Raw genomic sequence first — 27,187 nt, forward strand, 5'->3', positions numbered from 1 at the left:
GGGAACTTGTTCACTTACATTGGAAAGGACTTCTAACCAGTTCATGATTGGTTTACAGGAGCTTAGCTAGAACCAGGTCCCATTTAGAGCAGCATTCAGTCTTCTGAGATTTTTGTTACCTGAAAGGTAGCAGAAAAATCAAAGGAAGTTTGAGAGTTAAATCAGTAAAAATGAATGGTAAACTGATTTTGTTGTTCATTTTCTCATATTCATTGATCCTTTTCAACTTCATGGCTATCCTATATTATTTCACATCTTGTTCATCCCCTTTACCTTCCTTAGTTCTGTTCCATTAGCTTGATAATCCAAGATTTCAGCCTCCTTTCTCAGATGCTGCACTGTTCCTCACTATCCATAATTCTGCATGTCTTGGCAGCCTATAAATATGAACTTGACGTGATTCTTTGATTCTGCTTGGTTTTCCATTGTACTTGTATTGGATTATACAATTAGAAAATTATAAAATCAGGACCAGGGTGTGAGATGGATATGCTTTTGTCCTTAAAATAATGTATTTTCCATTAATTTGGTAGGAGAAGCCAATTCAACTTTCTCCCAAAGTGTTCCATGTTCATTAACTTCTTATAAAATAACTAATAACTACTTCTAACTTAAATAACACAATAAGTAACTCCCTTGTGTCTTTTATAATAAAGAAAATGTGGACAAAACACTAGTTTTAGAGGACTAAGACATTTTAAAGAAATTTTTAAAAGGTGGTGAAAAAATGATTGATTTTCCTAATGGATATTTTACATTAATTATATTGATCATGCTACTGTGTTTTTCTTAATGGGTAATCTATCTTGGAAGAGTCAATGGTGTTGTTATTATTTGAGAGCATTGGTCTAACATGATAAAACCCAGTATAAACTTTATGTTATGGATCACGAGAGCAAATTAATGAAACTACCAAAAAGAAATATTGTTTACCCTGAGGGATCTATTAGAATGTTTGAGAAGTTCTCTGTTATGTTTACATTTAATTAATAGTCCCTTTTAAAAAGAAGGTGTGATAATGTTGCTAACCACCTAGGTTGGAAATCTCTTGGGATATACCTTTGCAGAAAGGTCAGACAAGCAATTGAGCACTCCCGCCTCAAAATGAGAGAAACTCTCTGAGATGTGATAAATCCTGAGGGCAATATTTATGAACCTTCATCCCAGATACAAACGAAGTTTACTTACTTTTCTAATTAGAATAGTTCCTTTGCTTGCCTCAGTCATGAAGAGTATTTCTCTTCAACTTTAAAACAGACAAAAATAAACCCCGTTAGTAAAATCTTCAAAACCAAAGGGATAACTTACTCTTCTGGTAATTATACTTGAGGCAGATTGATTCTGTTCTGCATGAGATCTTTATTTTCAAGTTTCAGATAAATTCTAAAGTTTAAAACATTAAACTAATATATAAACAAGTTCTATCTTAAACTTTTTCAATCTTTATGGCGTTTTCATTTGCTGTGAAAGAGACATCTGGGGGTCAATTTTTGGCCCTACCCTTTTACTATTTTTCCACATCAATTTATAAAATATTTTCTTTACAAGCCCTGGCTGGCGTAGCTCAGTGGATGGAGCATGGGCTGGGAACCAAAGTGTCCCAGGTTCTATTCCCAGCCAGGGTACATGCCTGGGTTGCAGGCCGTAACCCCCAGCAACCGCACATTGATGTTTCTCTCTCTCTCTCTCCCTCTCCCTCTCTCTCTCTCTCTCTCTCTCTCTCTCTCTCCCCTCCCCTCTCTAAAAATAAATAAAATCTTAAAAAATATATTTTCTTTACCAATATATTTGAAATATAAGATAATTATTTTAAATACAATGAAGATAAATTCTTCCAGATCTGAGCTTAAGTTAACTGTAATTAACCTTGGATAAGTGAAGTCAGGTATATATTTTCCATTCATCCTGTTTTTTTTTAATCCAATCTTTTTATAAATTCTAAAATTCAGAGAGATCTGACCTTTCACATCATGATTAATTCTTAGGTGATTTTAGAACTCTTTTCAAGGGGAGAGATTATGTCTTTTCAGTCAACTGTATATAGCATATTAAGCTATGTATGTGAGCAGAAGAAAGGGCAAAACAGACAGTTTACATTCCCAGTTTAGCCTTCTGGGAACTTAGAAGCTTTCAGAGAGAAACAACAGGAACATATAAAATATACATGATAGCAAAAACAGCAGAATCTTAGGGGAAAAATATAGTTTGCTACATTTCTATAAGGCTAGAAATTGAAGTACGAGGATACGCCTCATCAACCCGGGTGAGCTAATTAGGTTCACTGCAGAATTGTGAGAGAAACCATGAGACATTGTCTGGAACATGTGGTTCATAGGAGAGCTCTAGTTTTGTTGTTTCAGCACATATACTTCATGATTATGTGAAGTTACTATTTGACAGGCTCAGTAATTGTATGAAATGTATTGTTTTAAAGAAAAAAATTACTTTTTAAATTGCCTAGCTTACAGACTTCTGAAATCAGGTTCTAAAAGGTGCTCTCTCACCTCCTGCCTTTGTTCCAAATGAGGTCTTTTTTTAATGTAAAAAAATTTAAGAGAGGGATTAATTGTACTTTTTAAAAAATTCTTCCTTTTCTCCAAAGTTACTTTAGTTGTTTCTTTTTAATCAACTTTAATTTATTTAATTTAGTAGTTAAATTTTTCAATCTCTATCTTCTGGACCTTTCTTGGTCATGGTGTAGTTCGAGGGTCCTTCATGAAATTTACTCTGTCACTTCTTTTACTGCAGCCTCCAGCACACCCCTCCTGCTCCTCCACCTCTGCCCCCTTCTCCTTCCAGGTTTTCTTCTCTTTCACCTATCCCAGGTGTGTGCAAGTAAATGTTTAATCATCAGCTTCCACCCCCCAAAAAGAAAGTATGCCTAGTACATCAGTTTATTATAAATTTTACTGATTTAAAGGCTATGTGTCACTCAATTTACAAATAATAATATAAGCAGCATCCTTTATTATACATTCCATGTAGCTCATTCTTACAGGATGCTTTGGTTAAATTTTGCCAAATTTTGTGTGTATTGAAACTCAATGATTGCAGTTGATGAATAAGCATGGATTTAAATGGAATGTTGGCTGGTATTTTCAATGATGTCAGTCAGGATGGTGAAAGTGAAACAAAGAAGCTGTGCGTGAGAACTTGACTCATTGGTCAGTGATGGAGCAAATCTTCGCTAAATCAGACAATAGAATTTGAATAATAAATGAGTGTTTCCTAAATTTTTCACACTATTCAGAGTACTGGTTACAAACATCACAGACTTTTACTATTTTATCTGTTTTATTAACATTTTCTTCATCATTTTAAATCTTCTCCAGAAAATTAAGGAACACAGATTTTATAGCATTTGATGACTTTTGTAGTGTAAAGATTCCCCATGGATGATTTAAAACTACTGATATGACTTCGCTAAATGTGGAGCTGGGATGAGATGCACAGTAATCCAAGAGTATAACAAATTTCCACTGTTGAGATCAGACAAAAAAATAGTCTCAAGAGCATAGATAATAGTACAATATTCGAAAGTATGTTTTCAACATTTATTACCTTTCTAAAGCAAGTTATAATTTTAAATTTATACAACTTAAGTTTTGATAACAGCTGCATTTAATAATAGGCTAACGATCTAACAACATGTTATCAAGAGTTGGTGTGAGCTGGCTCCCCTATACCACTGAGTTCTGCCCCTTAACAGTGCGGCTCCAGAATGTTTCAGACTTGACTCTTTCTCTCCCTAAATAACATTTCTGTACTAACCTCGGAAACTGTCCTCATCTGAGATAACACAAATAGGCTAATGACTCCTATATATACTTTTCTAGTTCAGGTTTTTTCTCTGAGATTCAAATGTATACTTCTAAATATCTGCAGAATATCTACATTTAGAGATTTCACGAGCATCTCAGATTCATTACCACCAAGTCAGCTCCTCCTCCTGTAGTCATCCTGGGCTCCGCCTTCCTACTCATATCATATCCAATCAGTCACCGAATTCTACTCTTTCTACCTGCCAAATATGTATTAAATCTGTTATTATTATTCTTGCTTTGCCGAACCAAATTAGAAATGGTTTTCTGGTTCTGAGTCTTTCCTCACCTCCACCCCTCCTTTTTTCCCCTTTCCTTCCAGTTTACCCTCCATACAACTGTTGGAGACATCCATTTAAATTGCAATTTGCCTTGTCATTGTCTGCTCACAACCCTTCCCTGGCTCCTTAATGTTTTAGGATATAGACCCAACTCCTTAACGTGGGGGAAATGCTTTCTGTAATCTGATCAATTACTCTAACCTCACCTGTGCTTCCTGTACACTTGGTATTCATCATAAGTCTGAAGTGCTTGTAATTTCTATGCATAACACATTTTCTGCCTCATGACCTGGAATTCCACACAACACTTTTTGGCTAGTACTTTGATTTGATTCAGGCTCCGTCTCTTCTAGGAAGCCTCCTCTGACCTCTCCTCAACAAGCCAGGGTAGGTAGACTTCTTCCATGCTACCAAAATAATCCCTGTCATTCTAGTTGTCTGTCAGGTTATAGCCATTTATTTCTTGATCTGTCTGCCTAACCCAAACTGAAAAAATTCCCCAAGGCAAGGAAACTATTATACAAACCAAGTATATAGGTGATGCTTAATAAATGCTTAATGGTGAAATAAATTAATAAACCTAAAATATTTTAAATAAAACGTTTCTCAGTTTTGTCATAGCAGTGTATTTTACACGTAAAATTCCAATGTCAGATTTATTTTTAACTTAGTGCTTGAAACAGTTTCATCTGCATCTTCTAATCAATATCTATTTTTTTAATCTTGATTTTAGGACCTTCCACTAATTTTCTTAATATTACTTCCAATGGTGTTCCTCAAAGGGTTTTTTATGGAGGAGTTGAAGCTACACCAAACTGCAGACTAGATCTACATTAAAGAAACTTTATCTTTCAGCAAAAAGGATCCTGAAATGCATTTTTGTCCTCAGATTATAGATCATTCATTTGTTCATCAAATTTAGTGTTCATTGTGTATCAGGATTGCATATAGGATTGTATTAGGATTTCAACAACAAAAAAACATAGTTTAAATACCATAGAACAGAGTGATGAGAAATCAAGGAAATACAGAACACAAGAGTATTCTAAGTTAGAAATAGCTGACAAATATTAAGAAAACACCATGGAGAGTTAGGAGATGAGAGAAGGTGGCAACCAAGTTGAATCTATTTGAAGCTACAAGTATAATTATTAGAAATTATTTTGTTGAGGGACATTGTAGAGAAATCTTTACATTAAATAATGTATGAGGTCTCTCCAGAAAAAAGCCCAGCCATTGTTAATATAATGAGAAGTTAACATAACAACAACGGTTTGTGTGACATCAATGTAACCTGGCAACCCAGGAGAGTGGACTGGAACATGTATGTGTGAACAATGACAATTTCACTGTACTGGTCAGTGGGGGCAGTAGTGCTGTTGAGTGAGCGTGTGTACTGTGTGGCCATCACATTCAAAATAGCTGAGCAAGTAGAGAAACAAATCTGCATCAGATTTTGTGTTAGGCTTCAATGTTCCTCTAAGAATCTATTCTGAAAATTCAGAAGGCCGCAACTATGGGCAACTGGTGATTGGCAGCTTCATCACGACAACACGACTGCTCATGCATCACATCTTGTGCAGAGTTTCTTGGTGAAACATCAAATCACCCAGGTGACTCAGCCTCCTTACAGCCCAGATTTGTGCCATGGGACATCTGGCTTTTCTCAAAACTAAAACCACCTTTGAAAGGGAAGAGATTTTGGACCACCAATGAGATTCAGGAAAATATAACAGGGCCACTGATGGCGATTGGGAGAACTGTGTGAGGTCCCAATGTGCCTACTTTGAAGGGGACTGAGGCATCATTGTCCTATGTACAGTGTTTCTTATAGTTTGTATCTTCTTCAATATAGCTGTCTATTTTTCATATTACATGGCTGGATACCTTCTGGACAGACCTCATGTTTTAAGTGTTTTACTAATTCTGAATATCAAGATTTTATATGCATGTCTTTCTTGCCAGGCTGCGTACGGAGATTCCCTTGCTGCCAAGTTAACATAAACTCAGGGAGAGGAAAAATCTGGTGGAACATCAGGATAACATGCTACAGGATAGTTGAACACAGTTGGTTTGAGAGCTTTATTGTCCTCATGATCCTGCTCAGCAGTGGTGCTCTGGTAAGTGATCTGACACCCAAAACAATAAATTGATTGTCAGTACTTTTAATAAATGAGTTGGAAGATAAAAATACCTTAGCAAGTTTTTTTTTTACCTAACAATCCCTATGATTAGTAACAAGGATAAAATTTTAGTTCTGCTCAGTAAATGTTTACTGAGCACTACTACATTCCAGACACTTGTTCTTGCTGACCTGAATACAAAGATGGATGAGAACCAGGTAAGATAAGGAACCCAGCAATCGCAATCAGGAAAGAAAGAGGCACAAGTGGTTGTAGAACTTGGTGTGTTTGTAAGTTAAGAAAATATTTTATAAAACCTGTAGCAAGGACCATTTTCTGCTGGATTTCAGAAAAGCAGAGGATGTTTTGCAAGATCTTGAAAGATTAATGGTAATTTTCCAGTGAAGTAAGGGGCTCTGAGGGGAACATAGTACAATTAGAAGAAAGCGTAAAACCACATCATATATACAGGAAATTAAAAGTTGCCAAAATGTAGGATGTGTCATGGAAGGGGAAGTAAAAACAGAGTTGAAAGTGATGGCCAGTGATACTGTGACAAAGTGCCAAAGACAGGCAAAGATGCTTTTATGAAGCATCTTGAATGTTACTAAAAGGAAAAATAAGTTGCAGTTCTGGGCGAGAATGGGACAAGTTTCTCATTCTTTTATGTTTACCAACCACCTTCTCAGAGTTGAAAGGAATCTTGGAATTACAAACTCCCTGAGCCTCTTCTTAATTTGTTTTTCTTTCCCACTGACACTAAGAGTGATGAGCCACTAGAAGCCCAGTGCCAGCTAGACATGCCACAGGAAATTCCACTATATTAAAGACAGAATTTTCAAGAACTTTAAAAATTGCCTCATAGATAGTCTTCATGGATCTGAGATTTAATCTTACTCTATTTACAACAAGTTAGCCTGTTACTGATTCATGGATGCTGGTGGGAGCATCCCATATATGACTTTCAAGTCAGAGACAAAGGGCTTTATTACTCATGGCATAGAAAGCCGCATGAACTTCAACATGTTTACATTGGTTCACCTTGTCCCCAAATCCCGTGGGACCATAGCATGGAGCTAAATGTACATTTAAAGAGTAGGTTAGCATCACAGCAGAGGAGCACTGAGCTTAGGGAACCCACCCTGTTGTAGCAAGCAGGAAGTAACCTTGCTCTTTATCCCAGAGGGTGACCCTATCTTATCTCTCAATGTTGCTTGTTGCAAAACCAACCCCAAGAAATGGCCTGAATTAAGAGTAGTCAGGGCCTTGTATTTTTGGCATACCCATCAAGAACATGCAAAGATGTTTAGGGCCCCCCATAGATTGCCTCTCCTATCTATTCCCTTTTCTCAGAAACAGAAGATGAGTAAGAAAATGCTACTTCACTTATCTGATGGAATGCAAGTAGGAATCTTGACAGAATTTTGTCTACATTATCTTTTATTCCTAATAACTAAGGAGGTTTATCTCATGCTGAGTCACATATATGACTGACTCAGAATGGAAATTTCAAAAAATTAAAGAAAAGCTTAGGGTAATACCTTATTCAAAATGTCTAAAAATGAAGATAACATTTGCGGGGGCACTCTCAAAACTGAAATGAAAATGAATTATAGGAGGAAGGAAAGGGAAAGCTATTTCAAGAAGCTGGGGTTTGTACTTAGGGAATTTGCCAATTGAGCTACATTTTAAGTCTACTTACCTATTAAATAAATAAAAGGTGATAGCTATAACTTAGTACATTTTATTGTATGTCTAGATCTTTATATGGGTGTTCTCCTTTCATTTTCAAACAATCCTGTGAGATTACAGTATTTTGCTTATTTTACCAATAAGGAAGCTAGGTAGAATTTTAAAAATTACTGTATGTCTCAAAGCCAGTAAATGACAGAGCCATTACTTAACTAAGGTCTAAAGTCAAAGCCACTGTATCTTTTCACTATGTTGTCGTTCCTCAGAAAGGAGAACACACACCAGATAGATGAATAAATGGCAACTGAAATGAATAATAGTAACGCCTACACCCAAAATCAGACAGAACTAATACAATGACCTCCTTGCCCCCTTGCTCCCACATCCACAAAATTAGTCCCAGAAGTTAGGAGCCCTGCAGGATGACTCCTGTTTCAGGCTCTGGGACTTGTCAGAGCAAGGGGTACCCAGGAGGAGTGTTTAGCTTTCAGCATCTACTGGTCCTGCTCTGCATCGCAGGTCCAGGAACAGCACTCTCTTTCTTTGTGCTCAAGTCCCGTCCTTACCTTCTGCCACAGTTTCTGTCTGGGTAGCTGGTCTGATTCCACCACAGCCTGGCAGAGGGGCCAGGAAAATGCTGAGGGCTGGAAGCCTCCCCTTGCACTTTAATGTCATTGACTTTCAGACCCTCTGCCAGCTGCTGGAACCTTCTCTCAGCATCATGTGCCCATTTTCTCTGTTTTCATCAATATTCACATCAACAGCTTGCAAGAAGTGCTTCGGATCATTTTTAGGGTATTGATAGAAGAACTTGGAATAAGAGTAAGAATGGCACAAGGCCGTGGCTATGGACAGATAGCATACTGTTAACCATTAAGGACTCAGGCCCTTTTGCTTTCATTTTACCCAACATGATGAATATTGTTCAAACTTGAAAGAGAAATTTCTAATACTTTAGACCTGTTCAAGCCAACAGTCATTTTCAGTGCCTTCAGTGAGCTCAGTTCTTTAAGTCTATTCAAATTATTTCCCAAGAAACCTGTGAGCGACCACAGTATCATTGTCTATCACTTTGGGACTGTTAAAGGTGCCACATCCGTGGAATGAGTATAAGCGTGACTCATAGAGCTTAAGCTTTTATTGAATGATAAGATACTGTGCCAAAGTCAAAGAAAGAAACCATTCTCTGTGTTCTATAGCCTACTAAGCTACTGCATGTGTTCATTCAGCAAACCTTTCCTTGCCTTCTGCTGTGTTCCTTGAGGATGTACACGCATACAAGGCCTGAGGGAGAAGCTCCACATCCTGCCACTGGGTGTAAAGGGGATGCAGGGTGAGAAAGATGTATCAGAGTAGCTGATCCTGGAATCATGTTTTCAATTAGGTCTTATCCAATTTGAAGAGGATTAAAATGGGAGTCAGATGAGATGGATATCACTGTATATACCAAAATATCTGGGTTTTTTAGACCTTTATAAATAATTTCATTCTTTTGTCTTCTTTCTCGTGACCTCTGGTGACCAGTGGTACGCACTGGTGGTGAGAAATCTAGAACTGGGTGTTAAACAGTAGCCATAAAACAGAAGAAGTTCAGCTGGCCCATAATAGTGTTATATTTCAGTGATTTTTTCATAAAAATTTTATTTCCTATTTTTGTTATGAATCACAAGCTTTCAGTTGTAATGGAAAATTTGATTATTTCCACAGGCTTTTGAAGACATATACATTGAAAAGAAAAAGGTCATTAAGACTATCCTGGAGTATGCTGACAAGATATTCACTTACATCTTCATTCTGGAAATGCTTCTGAAATGGGTAGCTTATGGTTATAAAACGTATTTCACCAATGCCTGGTGTTGGCTGGACTTCTTAATTGTTGATGTAGGTACTTTGAAATTTGAAGGAGGATTTCTCCTCATGATTAAAAGTTCTGCAAAGCCTTCGCTAATGCTGTTTATTATATTTTAATTTTGGTTAATTTTTGTACTTTCAGGCTCTAAGTTTATGTTTTTTAAAAATATTAATATATCCAGTAGAAATATATCTGTGAGAAATATTAAAAGAGAACACTTCAACAAATATAAATTCTTTTCTGTACCATTATAAGGTATAATTTATCCTTGTCTGTGTTTTCTGCCATCAGAGATGTGATTTTTAAATATATATATACAGACACACACATGATTTGGATATCATTCCTTTCAAAAATATGAACAAAATAAAAAATTGGAAGGTGGGAGGTGGGAACGGAAAAGGGAAGGGACACAGATAAAAAGATAAAATATTGATTTTTCTACCATATAAAATTAGAAAATAAGGTGATATGTGTATCTACTTGCCTTATATGTTAGTTGAAAGTTATGTAAAAATGGTAGTAATCAAGTACTCAAGTACACAACTCTGCTAGGGAGAAGAAAAGGCATATAATTTCATAATATTTACCTCAGTCCCAATGATAAGGAAAAGCACAATTAGTCACAGCCCTTATCCATTCAAACCAATTGAACAATAGCAGTGGAGCAGAGAAATTGGCATTAATAATTTCAAATAATAAATTCCTAAAGCTGTCAGTTACTTGAATGATAGAAAATATACAAGAATGCTTCAGCTTAGGATTTATTTTTAACAGAGCAAAAATATTTTTTAGTCATCTTTTTGAAATAGTCAGGAAACAGATCCTAAAACAGCCTGTGAAATGAAGACATCTCAAATAAAAATTAATGGTACAACACCCATTATTGCAATTCATTCTTATTTAGTGCACTCTAATTATTTTGTTTTATATTCTAATGTTATATTTTAATAATATATAACAATAAATGTATTTATATGTGATAGTCTATATTATTTTTAAAAGTCTTTCTTAATTTATGACCTCAATCTCACAATATTATTTTTCTCAGAATAAATTATGTCCTCCCATGTTTTACTAATTCTCCTTGATTTTTCAAAATCTGATCTTTGTGATTAGAGAAGGAACATCCTATTACTAGTAATAGTTTTTAGAGTTGTTTTTCCATCTGATGTCTTGAATTAGAGGGCAACATGCAAATTTTTATAGTACTGACAAGTGCTCTAACATTCAACCAACAATTTGCATTATCAAACTTTTCAGAAAAGGTAAATTAATACAGCATTACTCATAGACATCAACATTATAAGTAAGCATGGCTATAAACAGCAAAAATTACAAAATTTAGCCAAAACTAATCAGATCTACTCAAAAGTTGAGTTTCTCAACTGCTTTCCAAAGCTCCATAAACTCTTTCCTTTTTAGCATCTCAATATATAAAATATTATTAGCAATAACATTCTTTGTTTTCTGTATAGGTGATGTGCAGAAAAAAATTTTCCTAAGGTATACATTATACTTCATATGTTCTCATGCACTTTCTGTATGAAAAAAAATCTAATTTTTGATAGCTTGTGTTAATAATTTATATTGTTTTTAGACTCACCTTATATGTATATTTTACCTTGTTACCACCTATAAAAATAAATGGCAAAGTAGATACTTCTTTAATATAATAGTTTTAAAGAAAGGCTAACCAAAGTAAGAAATAATGGAAGGAATATAGGTTATTTCTCTTCTCTTAACCTATAAGTATGTTGGGTCTTTTAAAAGTTATTATAAAAGACTTAAGATATTCAAAAACCCTAAAATATTATAAACATAATTATTTTCATCACTCAGCTTAGGAAATAAAAGTTTACAAGTAAAATTGAATTTATTTTAAATTAAGAAGGATTTATGATATTTAATAACAAATTGTTTTGTATTTGAAAATATGAAGTGGTAATTCTCAATATTTAGGGATATGTAACATGCAGAACTGAGGAAGGTACATAGCTTCAATTTGAAATATTATTTAATATTTTGAAAATGGTGACAAAATATTTATATATGTAAATATATATTACATATATGTTCAATGTAAAATGTTTTCATGTGTGACGCAGAGCAAAGTTGCATGCAATATTCTTGTTGGTGGAGATGCAAATCTAGGGATGCAGATTTGAGGGAGGAGCTGAAATATTTTTTCACTTCTCAAAATTTGAGCAACATATCTAGTGTAGTTCTCAAAGTATGGGCCTTGAACCAACATCATTGGCACACATAGGTGGGACCTTATTATGGATGCAATTCTCAGGACTCACCCAATATCTATTCATCAGAAACTCTGGTGCTGAGACCCAGCAAATTCTTGTATCAAGCCCTCCAGGTGATTCTGGTGCATATTGAAGTTCCAGAACCACTGATCTGATTGGATATTCAGAAGATGGAATTGTGTGATTTCTACAGGTTTTTTGATTATTTGAAGTTTATTTGAGCATTACTCATCAGTTTACATACATGTATGCACAGATAGATGTATATATGTGTATATATTCTCTGTTCCAGACTATACTGTAGTTTTTTCAATAATTTGCACCTATTACATTCAATATCACAATATCCTATCATGAAATTATGATTTTTCAAATTGCTTTTGAATGTGTTTATACTAAAGTTTAGATTTATTTGAGTTAATTCCACATACTCTTATGACTTAGCTTTAGAATCCCACCCTTTGTTGTGCCCTAGGTTTGATTTCAATAGAAACTTTGATAGTTGCTCTAAATGTTAAGAATTAATATGCAAGTACATAACCATTGACTACCAAAGTGTAAAAGGTACATGTGATTTTTGTTCAGATATAAGAAATAATGTGCTTCCCTTCTGTTACTTCATTTCATTTTGGTTAACCTTCTTTTAAACCATTTTCTTACAAAAGCATCCACCTTACCCATTCTTTCAGGCAATGACTAGGTGACTTGATATATAAAATCATACTGTTCTTGCTGAGTTGCTCTTAGTGATCTTTGAAACTGATGTTTCCTCTTTATGCTTTATTATGTCACTGAAATAATTAATGACAATTGTATTTTTTTCTATAGGTCTCTTTGGTTACTTTAGTTGCAAATCTTCTTCACTACTCAGAGCTTAGCGCCATTAAGTCCCTTCGGACCCTCAGGGCTTTAAGACCTCTAAGAGCTTTATCTAGATTTGAAGGAATGAGGGTAAGGAAATACTAAACTTCCTAACATAATATGCATATTTTTAAATGGAGTATAAAAGAAAAAATGGAGATGTAGAAATATGGACTGTTTCTATTTACACGTACATACATATAATGAACTGGTTGTATATATAATAAGTGTGGGTGCATGCACATCACACACAGTGTTTCAGTGCATATTGTGTAACACAGAGTGAGTCAAATATTGTGAGGCAAAGATCCAAATAAATAACTCTTCCCTTCTTAATGAAAATCTTCCGTGTGCCAGGGAATTCAAGTGAAGAGGACAGTCACTGTTACTCCTGCCAACACCTGTCATATACAAATCATCAAGGACTTGCCTGTATCAGGTGCTCAAATAATATTTTTTAAGGAACAACCCAGGGTATGGGGACATAAGAAAAATAAAGGAAGTGAAGTAGCATCAACCATTGCTTTTAATTTCATCCTTAAAACAAATATTTCTATAAAAGTGTCATTGTCTCCAAACTACACCTGAGAAAACTAAAGCTCTGAGCATTTTCAAAATTTGCACTAGGCTGTGTAGTGCTGGAGAAGAGATTCTGCAAAGACAAACAAGATGAGGTTCGTGACTACCAGCAGCCTAGTGGTAAGGGCTGTGTTAAACCAGCAAGTCCGTCCTAAAATACATGGAAGACAATGACCTTATTTTCTCTTCTTAGTCTATCTCCTTACCTGTTGCTGCTCTCCTCAAATTTCTTCTTTTCTGGGTTTATTATCCCTGTTTTTTCATGTCTCTGTTCTCTAGGCCAGAATGCCTCTCTCTGCCCTGTTGCAGCCTTCATTCATCAACATAGCAGATAAACACCTTCCCATTCTTTTAAGCTTCAGTTAAAATTTGCTTTGTCTGTCTACCACCAGGCGTAATTGGGCATCCTTTCTCTATGTTCAGACACACATAATCCTTGTTATATTGCATTTTACTTTATTTATCTGACTTTCTCCCTACCAATAGTCTCTGAACAATTTAACACACAGATTAGCCTATCACTGCTTCTCTAAGTGTGCCCTACTGACCGTCAGTGTCATCTGAGAACTGATTAAAAATACAGATTCCCAGGCCCCACCCCAGACCTACTAAATCACAAACTCTGGGACAGGGCTCAGAAATCGGAAGCCTCAGGTTAATATTAGAGATCTGTTCATCTAACAGATTTCATTATTGTTCCTGCCAACCTAATTATGACTGTCGCCTCTACTGCTTAATGAAGCCAGTGTATGATGGATCCACATATATGATTGGTCACAATTATACAAGAAATTCACAAATAAAATTCCAGTACTTTTTATCATCTAAGAATTGAAAAATTACATGTCCCATTTTATACAGAAAGATGGTATTGGAATTCATTGACATTACCTTCATTTTTTGAGAATTAGTAGAATGTTACAGTCTATCCAGAATTTAAGACTGATCCCTAAACTCAAGCAGACACTATATTCCATGTTAGGAATAAATAATATGCGTTCCCCTACAAAATTACTTCTCTCAGTGATTAAGCCAGTCGATTATTTTACCATTTGCTTTGTTCTTTGTCTATAATAGAGGAGAATATTTTAATATAAATATATTTGGAAGGGAAAACATGACTATTTAGTTACATTTATTAACCATGCAAAAAGGAGATGTTTCTTCTCACTGTTGATCATTTTGAAATATAAATAATGATTTGAGGCATTTTGTAGTTACCTTTCCTTGATTGAGTCAGGAGGCTTTTGAGCTTATTGATTTTCACAAGGCAATGGCTTCTTATCAGAACAATATGTACCCGTCTCCTTGCTCATGTTCTTTCAGCAAACAGTTAAACACCAAATATGTGTCAACTGCCATGCTAAAAAAGATACCATGGTGAATAGAACTCAGTGCCCCAAGCCTGGGTCAAGCCAAAGACCTGAATAAAGTATTTTTTTTTTTTTGGAGTTAGAATAATACATTTGAAAAGGTTGCTCTCATTCTGAAGATGAGGATACAGAAGTCCCAAGGTCTTAACTGAATTCACTTATCACACGCCTAGCAGAGTCAGTTAAATTTAATGGGTTCGTAGCACTAAATGATTCTTAATCTTAACCAGTTTATACTTGCCAGTGGTTTCTCTCAATGGGAGAATGTTAGCACTGCTAATTCTGGGACTATGAGCCTTTAAATGTACATTTTATTTGTTTTTTATGATTTACATTGATAAATTTCTTTTTTTTCTAGAGAATGCAGATTTTACGACTTCACCTTATATATATCAGGTTTTGGTTTATTATTTTTATGTATCCTTTTCATTTATTTAAGCTTTCATAGCATCTTTGTTATTTTGTTTTGTATTGTCGTTCATAGTTTCACTGTGTGTTCATCATGTGTTTTTGTAAAAATGTCGATCACAGGGTTCCTGCCTCATTTGGTTTTGCTCGGCATACTGCTGAGCATATAGTAGGTGTTCAATTAACATGTTGATTGCTTGAACTGATGTCTTAACCATTTAATGGTGGCTTTTCTAACTTCTTTAATTCTGCCTTATGTTTCATTAATGTTGCCCATGTACCATTTTTATGGATCCTAATTGTTCTTTTCTTTCTTTGAACACTAGGTGGTCGTGAATGCGCTCATAGGTGCAATTCCTTCCATCATGAATGTGCTACTTGTGTGCCTTATATTCTGGCTAATATTTAGCATCATGGGAGTGAATTTGTTTGCGGGCAAGTTCTATGAGTGTGTTAACATGACAAATGGGTTACGGTTTCCTACAAGTCAAGTTGAAAATTATTCCGATTGTGTTGCACTGACGAATGATAGTAAAAATGTGCGATGGAAAAACCTGAAGGTGAACTTTGATAATGTTGGATTCGGTTACCTTTCCTTGCTTCAAGTTGTAAGTGACCCCTTTCATGAGTGCTTGATATTTTAGTGGACACTGAGAGAAGTCATTATTTTAAGTAAACTATTAACTAGAAATTAAAGGTAAAGTACTTTGTGACTTTAAAAAGAGATTTGGTGTTGATTAGAATGTTTGTTTATAAAAATGAGTAAGAAATCATAGGTTCTTTTGCATTCAAGAGTTATTAATTTATAATTAACTTGTTGGTGTCCTTTGGCCCTTCACCATTGGACCATCTGAATATTGCTCCAAAAATGAATAGTCATTTCTTTTGGACTTCCAGTCTTACACTACATAGGAATGAGAGGGACTTCCCACTAGCACAGAGAATCCTTAAGAAATGCAGTTAAGTTGTTCCTTGCCTTTTTCATAAAGTTCTCCTCTAGCTCAGGAAAAATTAAAAGTTCATGTGCACCCTGGTTGGTGTGACCCAGTGGATTGAGTGCTCCCTGCAAACCAAAGGACTACCAGTTCAATTCCTAGTCAGGGCACATGCCTGGGTTGCAGGCCAGGTCCCCAGTAGGGGACATGCAAGAGACAACCACATATTGATATTTCTCCCCCTCTCTTTCTCCTTCCATTCCCTTCTCTAAAAATAAATAAATAAATAAAATATTTTCTAAAAAAGTCCATGTGCAAAATTTTCAGGCATTGTAATAACCTAGAAATAACTAACAAGAATTAAGAATTAGAATGTGACTGGAGAATGTATCCTTTTTTTCTTTTGCTTGACATAGTACCTTTATATTAAAGTGGTATTTTGAAATATAGGAAAACTTAGTGATTTGATATTACTTAATAAATGTAACATTAAATGGACTAAAGTGTGGCTGCTTTAGAGTATGAGCTTCATATTCAGATTCTATAAATGTTATATTTACAGGCAACATTTAAGGGATGGATGGATATTATGTATGCAGCTGTTGATTCTGTTAATGTAAGTATTGGTCAACATAAAACTAAAATCTGTAATTTAAAAAGCTCCTTAGTTTAGGTTGGCTGTTTTCAAATAGTAGCTCCAAGGTGTCCTTGGTATGTACACATAAGCTGAAAAACTTCCACCTAATAGTATGATGATTAGTTATGCAGCATTCAGAGAAAGACATTGACTCAAACTCATGCTCTGCCATATCATACAAGGTGTGCAACTGCATTTAAGTGAATTACTTTACCCTTCTGAACTTGTTTACTGGCTGTATACAGAAAAAGTAATTCAATGCCTACCTCATGGGATTGGTCTGAGGATCCCACAAGAAAATGCAAGTAGAGTACTTAGCCTGGAGATAATTAAGTGTTCAGTAAATATTAGTTAGCCAAAATTAAAATGAAATAACATATTTTATTTATAGTTTTTATTTTTATATTTTAAAGTGCCATGGAAGTGTTTATGTGAAATAAGTTCCTCACTAAGAAAGTTAAATCCAGTGAAGACATTTCTGTAATCCAATTAAATATATATATATGTATGTGTATATATATATATATATATATATATATATATATATATATATAGTATCATCTCTTCTACACTTTTTTTCTGAAAATAAAAACATATTTTAGGTCATTTTGTTACTAAATATTTCTACCAATGACTTGCAGATTATGTTTATGTATATAGGAAGCATGCAATAAATATTTAATGTTGAAAAATTTTTAAGATTGATTATGTTGAACTTCAATAACATTATGACTTCTACAAAGCCAAGTTCACCTAGAATAGCACTGTTTGGATTACTTTTTGAAACCATATGAAAAAGAAAATGATGAATGTTACTATCAACATACTGCTAACTCTTGTTAATTTTATAGGTAGACAAGCAACCCATATATGAATACAACCTCTACATGTATATTTATTTTGTCGTTTTTATCATCTTTGGGTCCTTCTTCACTCTGAACTTGTTCATTGGTGTCATCATAGATAATTTCAACCAACAGAAAAAAAAGATAAGTGTTTTAAGTTTCTTCCATTGCACTGAAAAATAGCAACAAGTATTTTCCCAAAAATACAATGTGAAATTTAATTTTATATCAATTAGTAATATCTTCATTAGAACTTCACTTATTTGTTTAAATAACTAGCCAACATACAGTTACAGGTATGTTTAACCTCATTTATCTCTGCAGAGAAAATAATATTCTAAGTCATAACTATTTTTAAGCAATACAACAACTAATCAGGTTTTCTCAGTGTTTCTGTAGAAGATCGAATAATTAAGAAAAATCGATGTGCTAATTTTTTATCAAAACACATTTTAGAGTAGTTCTTTCATTCTGTGTAGAGCCACTGGTCTGTGTGCTATGTTTTGGGCTGGTGCTTGAGGAAGTAGAACATGCACATGGCTCCTGCGCTCAAGGAGTTTGTATTAGAGCAGAAGAAATGATACATGCAATGGAAAATAAGATTTGCTAAGGATTGCTAGTGAGGCATGCCCCTGAGATTTCTGTTTCAACTATTGGAACATTCTGTATTCTCCTCTTAGTTTTAGCCCACCCTCCATTTTGTTGACAGCCAGGGTATGTCTCATGAAGGGAAAGTGAACTCTGGACTTTGATTTTTACCTCTGATTCAGAATTCTCTCCCTGGTGTTTTCCTAACTTTCCGTGGGAAGTCCTTGACAGGCTATGATACTGAGCCCCCATCAGTAAGCAATAAAAGATCTGGACTTCTCTTGACATTGATATGAAGGCTCTTCTCATGCCTATCAATAGATCAGATAAATACCAAAATTACATAAAGACTGCATATCAAATAGAGGAAAGGTAAATTAAAACTCTCTAAGACAAAAAGGAGAGCCTGGTTATTATAGGCATTTGGCAATATACAGGCATTTGACAAGTACAATATACTAGAAAACCGAATATTACCTAATCCAGGAAAACTAAAGAGAAGTAATAACCAGATCATCTTGAACTCCAAGTAAGGAATTCAGAATGAAACTCCCCAAATACATTCCTAATTATATGGATTATACTAATTTATTCCATAACTAAAAAGCTGATATTAAAGATCAATATAGAACATGCATGTATCTATAAATATTACAAATAACGTAAAGAAATTAGCAGACCCTAAAAAACAGGGAAAGTTTCTGGGCTCACTTTATGACATATAGGCTTTTACAGCATGAAAAGTATCAAAAAGTTTATATAGATGTTAGGGGGGGTTATTGTTTGTTTGTTTTTTACTATTGAATCTTAAAGGTTGTGTAATCAACTTGAAAGCCCCTTAGGTCAGGGACCCTGGACTAGTAGTAATTTCCTCAATACATAGAACTCTATTATGCATTATGTTGACACTCCCAAAATTATTTAATTTGGAATTACTTTATGTGGAATTAAAGAGATAGCTAAAAAGTTTCTTGAAATATGCACACAGACATGTTATATATTTATCATATATTTTTCTCTGCTAAAGGAATATAGCATTTTAAAATGAATATGAATAAATATAAATCTAGTACTACTTTTACTATTGTTTTTGGCCTCTACTCTTCATAAGAATCCAAAATATTAGCCAAATCAATAAAAATATATTCAATAATTTTATTTCTTAAACTCTTTCTAATATGTTCATTATATAGCAATAAAATACTTGGCAACACAAATAGCAGATGAAATAAGATATCAGCACATATTTTAACAGCACAGGTTACTTCACCAAAAGAAATTAAGCCAATAATTATTATATGTAAGGCATATACTTTATATATACACATTGCATTAAGTATGGAGAGTCATGTGCCTACACATACATAATCCTTTAAACAGGTTTTATGTATACCTACATTGCACATAATAAAATGTATTTCATTTGTGTATTAGTACATTATCAACCTATCTTAATACTCTGAGGAGAGATCTAGACAATGATTCTGGTTTTAACTAGATTTCTTTTTTTTTTTTTACCTTGGAGGTCAAGACATCTTTATGACAGAAGAACAGAAGAAATATTATAATGCAATGAAAAAGCTGGGATCTAAAAAACCACAAAAACCAATACCTCGGCCAGGGGTAAAAAAATATATATAGATATATATATAATGTATAAGGAATTTAATATATAATGTAAATTTTCAAATTATTTTTAATTCACATTTAATATATAACTATTTCTTAGACATGACTATTTTGAATTAATTTTGAAAATTTTTTGAAAAAATGTCTAATATTTTGAACAAAAGCCCCTATAAAACTTAATATATGTATTATTCTTTTTTTAAAATTTTATTTATTTATTTTTAGAGAGGGGGAAGATAGGGAGAAAGAGAGAGAGAGAAGCATCTATGTGTGGTTGTGTCTCATGTGGTCCCCACTGGGGACCTGGCCCGCAACCAAGGCATGTGACCTGACTGGGAATTGAACCAGCAACCCTTTGGTTCACAGCCTGCACTCAATCTACTGAGCTACACCAGCCAGGACAATTCTTAATATTCCTTCTTATCTTTATATTTTTCTATAAAAATAAGAAATAATTATATATGCCTTTGCTTTTAGCTATATAACTTACTGCTAAATGGCCTGTAGAATAGCAAAATAATTGCACTTTTGATTAAATATAACATACTATGGTGGATAAATTTAAAAGCCAATGTTAGTATACAAGTCTAACTGAATACTGGTCTGATAAACTGAAAGGTAACAACAAAAGGTTTCATTTACTCTGATTTTGATGTATAATTATATTTCTTGTAGAAAGCACAAACCAGGGATAATCTATGCATGTTATCAAGACAGATACCTTAAAATTTTTTTTACTAATATTAGTGGACACTGTCAAGTTTACTCTACATTCCATATTATTGTTGTTTATTTGCAGAATAAATTCCAAGGATGTATATTTGACCTAGTAACAAACCAAGCTTTTGATATCACCATCATGGTTCTTATCTGCCTCAACATGATAACCATGATGGTAGAACATGAGAATCAAAGTAAATACATGACTGATGTCTTATACTGGATAAATGTGGTTTTTATTATCCTTTTCACTGGAGAGTGTGTGCTGAAACTGTTCTCCCTCAGACACTACTATTTCACCGTAGGATGGAACATTTTTGATTTTGTGATTGTGATTATCTCCATTGTAGGTAAGACCATTTATTAATCGGATTTTCATTTTGAATAAAACCAAACTCTACACATGCTCAGAGAAGTCTCCTCTTTCTTGAATATAAATTTAATTTTAGTAAGTCAGGAAAATAAAAGAATGAAGGAAGGTTAAAAACAAAACTATAGAAAAAAATAAAACCCTCTGTGTCAGAATTCCTTGGTTCGCACTACAGGCCTCAGAGTTTCAAGTTTTCTACTTGTTGGAAGTACTTAATACCAGTTGATCCAGTACTTGATTTCCAAGATTACCCTTCACAACTGTAGCAACTTTGTCCAACATAGGTATGTCTAAGAAGCCCCACACAGAATCTGAGATCACTTCCAGTTTCAGCACATATTAGCACTGCCCTTTGATTAAAGGTAATATCGATAGCCAGAATGCCAGTGAGTCTTTGTGAAAATTCTTCCCAAATTCAAAGTAAAGTTAGGGTCTCAAGAAATGCCATCTTTATTTCTTATGGCTTTTTACTTAACAAGTCTATAAAATATAATTGTTTCTCAACCAACCTCAGTCATGTCTCTGAATCACAGTACATGATTTTATACTCTGTTCCCTTTTAATTACCATAGCCATTTTTTTATTCATTTGTGTTTTTTTTAATTATATATGCATTCCTTGCCCAGAATTTTAAGATTGCATTTATTTCATAATTATAAATTTTAGACAAAGAGAAATTGTGGAGATCACAAATTGGAGCTAACATAAAATTCTTCACCCTATGGTTATTTTGACAGAATACAATGATAAGAAATTACTTAGTAGTCATTTGTATGGAAATATTTTTATTATAAAAAGTGACTAAAATAGATTACAAAAAGTGCTTATTTAACATGATAATATTCATGCGTGTCTGCACATATGGGTGTGTTTATATAGAAAACTGTCTGGAGTATTACTCAACAAAATATTAACAATAGTTATAGTTAATGATACTTCAGAATATTTATATTTCCTTTTTAGCGTTTTACTGTATTGCTTGAATTTTCTACATGAGTTGATATTACCCTTATAATTAAGAAAATTATTTTGGAGGGAGAAATCAATGTCCACAAACTTAGTGAAGGAGATAAAATGTCACTTCGGTTGTTATGAAATCTTTCAATAAAATGACGGTCCTGAAATCATAAGAGAGAAACTGGCAGATAAAACTATTTAGAGTCAAGAGTTTCTGTAGCATGGAAACTTAAATACTGCCTATTCATCCCTTCCTTCCTCACCAGGTATGTTTCTGACTGAGCTGATAGAAAAATATTTCGTGTCCCCTACCCTGTTCCGAGTGATCCGTCTTGCCAGGATTGGCCGAATCCTACGTCTGATCAAAGGGGCGAAGGGCATCCGCACACTGCTCTTTGCTCTGATGATGTCCCTCCCTGCATTGTTTAACATCGGCCTCCTGCTCTTCCTGGTCATGTTCATCTACGCCATCTTCGGAATGTCCAACTTTGCCTATGTTAAGAGGGAAGCTGGAATTGATGACATGTTCAACTTTGAAACCTTTGGCAACAGCATGATCTGCCTGTTCCAGATTACCACCTCTGCTGGCTGGGACGGATTGCTAGCGCCTATTCTTAACAGTGGACCTCCAGACTGTGACCCTGAAAAAGATCACCCTGGTAGCTCAGTTAAAGGAGACTGTGGGAACCCATCTGTTGGGATTTTCTATTTTGTCAGTTACATCATCATCTCATTTCTGGTCGTGGTGAACATGTACATCGCTGTCATCCTGGAGAACTTCGGTGTCGCGACTGAAGAAAGTACTGAACCCCTGAGTGAGGATGACTTTGAGATGTTCTACAAAGTTTGGGAGAAGTTTGATCCTGATGCCACCCAGTTTATAGAATATAGAAAACTCTCTGATTTTGCAGCTGCCCTGGATCCTCCTCTTCTCTTAGCAAAACCAAACAAAGTCCAGCTCATTGCCATGGATCTGCCCATGGTCAATGGTGACCGGATTCATTGTCTTGACATCTTATTTGCTTTTACAAAACGTGTTTTGGGTGAAGGTGGAGAAATGGACTCTCTTCGTTCACAGATGGAAGAAAGGTTCATGTCAGCAAATCCTTCTAAAGTGTCCTATGAACCCATCACAACTACATTAAAACGAAAACAAGAGGATGTGTCTGCTACTGTCATTCAGCGTGCTTACAGACGTCACCGCTTAAGGCAAAATGTCAAAAATATATCAAGTATATACATAAAAGATGGAGAGGAAGATGATGATTTGCCCCATAAAGAAGACATAGTTTTGGATAACGTGAATGAGAACTCAAGTCCAGAAAAAATAGATGCAACCTCATCTACCATCCCTCCGCCTTCGTATGATAGTGTAACAAAACCAGACAAAGAAAAACATGAAAAAGACAAAACAGAAAAGGAAGACAAAGGAAAGGATGGCAAGGAAAGCAAAATATAGAGCTTCATATTTACTGCACTGTTTACAGGCTGTGATGGTGATGTATTTGTGTTAATAAGACTCTTTTAAGATGGTCTATGCCAAAACTTTTAATCAAAATATTCTCCAAGTCAATGCAGTCACTAGCTCTAATCCCCTAAAAAAGGTGGGCAGTGGTAGCAGATGGCTATTTATGCCCTGGGAAATAAATCTGTAAGAGCTGTAAGGGTAACTCTATAGGGATTATGATTACAGCAAAGGTCATTTAATTTTATTTGCTTTTAATAAATTGCAACACCATGTAGAAAATGCTCACATCTGCTTTGTCATCTTTTCACAGGATGGTAAACACTCATGTCTCCCATACAAATACAAAGACACACACGTGTATCTGTCATTTGGATATCTACAAAAGTGGTTTGCCTTGGCTTTGCCATGAAATGCCCTGATAGAAGGAATGGACATTTGTAATGAGTGTTTAGTTAAAACATGTTGGTGTTAGTGAGCAAAACTCTTCTATCCATGTACAGAGGTCATTCTATATTTTGAGGTGCTTAAATTTATTCTATATTGCATCAGAACTAATTTGTATATGCCTATAAAATTCTATGGAATTAAAAACATATGTAGGTTATTCATTTCAACAAATATTTTTCATTTCTCTTGACTCATGTAACAAGCAAAATTAAGATTTACCTTTAGAGTATTATGCTTTATTGCCTGTCTTTTTTATATCTTTCTTAGTTCACACAACCGCAGAACATGAAAATTTATTCTAAGTAGGTATGACATCCCTCAAAAGAAAGAATGAAGGTAATTTTAAAAGAAACAACTGATGAAAGCTGTATTTACTATAACTTATATAATCTAACACCAGACTGTGCTGTGATACCAACTTTTAATTTCTTTTGTCACATTTTTCTGCTTTCTCGTGCAGTATTGTTTAGTCATCCTTTAGCACTAAGCAAAGGGATAGTTCCCTTCAGTGAAGTGCTTTCTGATATGCAGGTAGCTATTTAATACCATTGTGCATGTCTGAACAGACCTTCACCTGGGCACAGTATTTACTGCATCACCTGTACAGCATCCTAAATGTGTATGGCAAGTGTTCAAGTCATCACATATGACAGACTTTCAGCTCAGACTTGTCTTTAGTATGAATGAAAAAGCCTTCAGCTGGGATTCTTGCCAACTTGCTTTCTTGCCACTTAATTTACTTTCCTAATTTGTACAAGCAACCCTTTCAGACTGCTGTTCTAAAAATGAGGAGGATGTCACTTTCTACTTAAAATTCCATGACTATGAGGCATATTATGCATCAATCAATAAAGTATCCTGAGCTTATAATTACGAAGCACATATTCATTTTGCTTTAGCTGATGTCCTCCTACCAAGGATTATAAATCTAGTTTTTAAGAGATTCTTATTAATAGTGGCTTGAAAAGAATGGCCATGGCTCAGTTTTTCATCAGTTTTGTTTCAGGAATATGAGGTCTTTCTTCTACTGAGCTATACATGTGCAAGCAAAAATTGAGTTATGTAAGGAGAAAGTAGTTTCATTTAGATATTTTGGGACTTTTCAGAGCAAACATCTAGAAGATATGTCATTCATTTGATTTTTAAATTACAAACAACATGAATTGTATTTCAATAACAAATACTTGAACATATTTTTTGTTGTTTTAGCTAGTTAAAAATAATGGTGATTTAAACATACCTATAGAGATGAAGATATATGGGTAGAGAATGAGAGACAGAAAGTAGGAGGGGCTAAGAAACATAAGTGTGAGAATGTCACACAAAAACAAAGAGGAATTTCCACAAAACTTCCTATCTAGAAAAATTTTAAACTGTGATGTATTTTACAACATCAGTGAAAGAGATTATCACTTGTAGACATTTGTCCTAAAATACATATGGAATTAGATCTAGGGCCACAGATTCTTTACACCTAGGTTCAATCATTCATCTTTGGTTATTTGAGATACTTTTTAATACAATATAAAAAGTACTATGCAGTGTTTTCCTCAACTCTGTAAAACACTGCATCAGATACTTTCTAAGCCTGTTGAAAATACATTTGATAATTTAATTAGGGAACCAGACAAAATATATTGCATTTGTAAGATTTTTAATACATTAAATTAATAAATTAATATCACCTTAAATTTGAATTAAGTTCATCCTGGTTGTTTTAAACATATATAAATATAACTGCATTTTGCATATTTATAGACTGTAATATGAAAAAATATATGGTAAGCAGGCTTATGTGTGATTTACTATTAATGTTTATATATTTCCTAATTTCTAGGTAAAATAAAAATATTGGCAACTGACTCCTCATCACAGTTTCTTCTTAGCACTTGAAAAAATACAAAGTTGTTGTTTTTCCTGTTTCATGATGAATTATAATTTAAAAAAAATATATAACATACTTTGATTTTGTACATATGCACATTTTCCAAAAAATGTCTCATTTTGACTTTTTAAGAATGTATTGACTCAATTAAGAACAATATTTGGATCCCAGAGCTCATTTAGTGCAGTGTAAGCTTGAAGAAAAGTTTGGCTTCTCTTTCCCTGTAGGGTTCTGTTTTGTACTGATTATGAGCTACCACCTCCCCGCCCCATCAGGCACTGTCACACTAGTACCTAAATTACATCATCACTGAATTCATTTCACCTAATGATGGAGAATGGCAGTTACACTATAAGTTTTAGTTTAGAATAAAATGGAAGCAAACAGATTTGAACATGAATGCATACATATAATTTTGATAAACATGGGAAAATTTCATTTTACTTTTTTGATTATTACATCATTTGCAAAAGATGTAAGTGACTTGTGGGCCAATTCTAAAATGCTAATTGTTAAATCTCAACCCAAAATGTTCAGCATGATTTTATAGAACTTGGATAGCTTTATTAAAAAGAGTTAAGATAAAATGCATATGTAAATAAAGCAGTTCTAAATATACATTTTGGAGAAATGTTAATAAAAGTAATGAAATGAGGACCAGCTATATTAGTTAGAATGTCCAAGTAATTGGCTTGGTTTAGGACCTATGTATAGAGACCACCACGTTTTTAAAATATTGGTAGTTTATTATGTTATGTTCTTAAAGAAAATAAGAATTGCTTCACAAAAATAAATGAATAGCCACAAATATAACAATACAATTTACATAGAACTCTTTACAAATTTTATACATCTATGGATGCTCATATTTGAGATTGAGTTTGTCATGTATTATACTGCAATTATATTTGAGACATACACAGTGTACTAGAATCTATAAATAAAAGTCATCAGAAAAATAAAGTTACATTTGCATGTATTTTCTGTCTCTGTGAGAATTTAAGGGGATAAATTCAGTCCATCCCTAAGTAAGTTGCAGCTACTGATTGCTTTTTTTTAAAATTGAAAGATTAACAGTTTCAAATGTCCTCCATACAAAGTCATGCAGGATAAGGAAGATGGGAATAAAAAATACAGAGTTCCAAAGCAATTCACTGAAATCCATGACAGAATTTGTGCCAAAGGGAAAAAATTGAGGCAAGTGAAAATATACCAACACTTAGTCACACAATGAGAGTACATATTGTGTGGTGTGTGTGTGTGTGTGTGTGTGTGTTGATAGCACTGTAGTATGGCATACATAATGGTGAAGGGCTTGAACCAGAACTGTATTAGGGTCCCAGTTAAGCCCTGACTCTGAGTGTCCTGAATACATTGTTCACCCAATACACACCTCAGCTTTCTGATTTACAAGTTGGAGATAATAGTTCTATGTCATAATACAGTCCTAAATATAGA

The 27,187-nt window shown here is 34.2% G+C and overlaps 1 protein-coding gene across 6 annotated transcripts in view; it reads left to right on the plus strand.

Moving 5' to 3' along the window:
* Positions 1-26,708, plus strand: part of SCN9A (sodium voltage-gated channel alpha subunit 9) — a 128,555-nt gene extending 101,847 nt beyond the window's left edge. For all 6 annotated transcript variants that reach the window (XM_028509929.2, XM_028509930.2, XM_036023356.1 and 3 more), the window contains 9 exons: positions 6,068-6,222; positions 9,625-9,798; positions 12,856-12,978; positions 15,575-15,856; positions 16,746-16,799; positions 17,672-17,809; positions 19,772-19,876; positions 20,682-20,952; positions 22,196-26,708. In XM_028509929.2, the coding sequence (XP_028365730.1) occupies positions 6,068-6,222; positions 9,625-9,798; positions 12,856-12,978; positions 15,575-15,856; positions 16,746-16,799; positions 17,672-17,809; positions 19,772-19,876; positions 20,682-20,952; positions 22,196-23,388 (2,495 nt within the window). In that variant the 3' untranslated portion in view covers positions 23,389-26,708. The remainder of the gene's footprint in view (positions 1-6,067; positions 6,223-9,624; positions 9,799-12,855; positions 12,979-15,574; positions 15,857-16,745; positions 16,800-17,671; positions 17,810-19,771; positions 19,877-20,681; positions 20,953-22,195) is intronic.
* Positions 26,709-27,187: the final 479 nt, after the last annotated feature.

This window comes from Phyllostomus discolor, chromosome 4, assembly GCF_004126475.2.
Source record: "Phyllostomus discolor isolate MPI-MPIP mPhyDis1 chromosome 4, mPhyDis1.pri.v3, whole genome shotgun sequence".
Lineage (NCBI taxonomy): Eukaryota > Metazoa > Chordata > Mammalia > Chiroptera > Phyllostomidae > Phyllostomus > Phyllostomus discolor.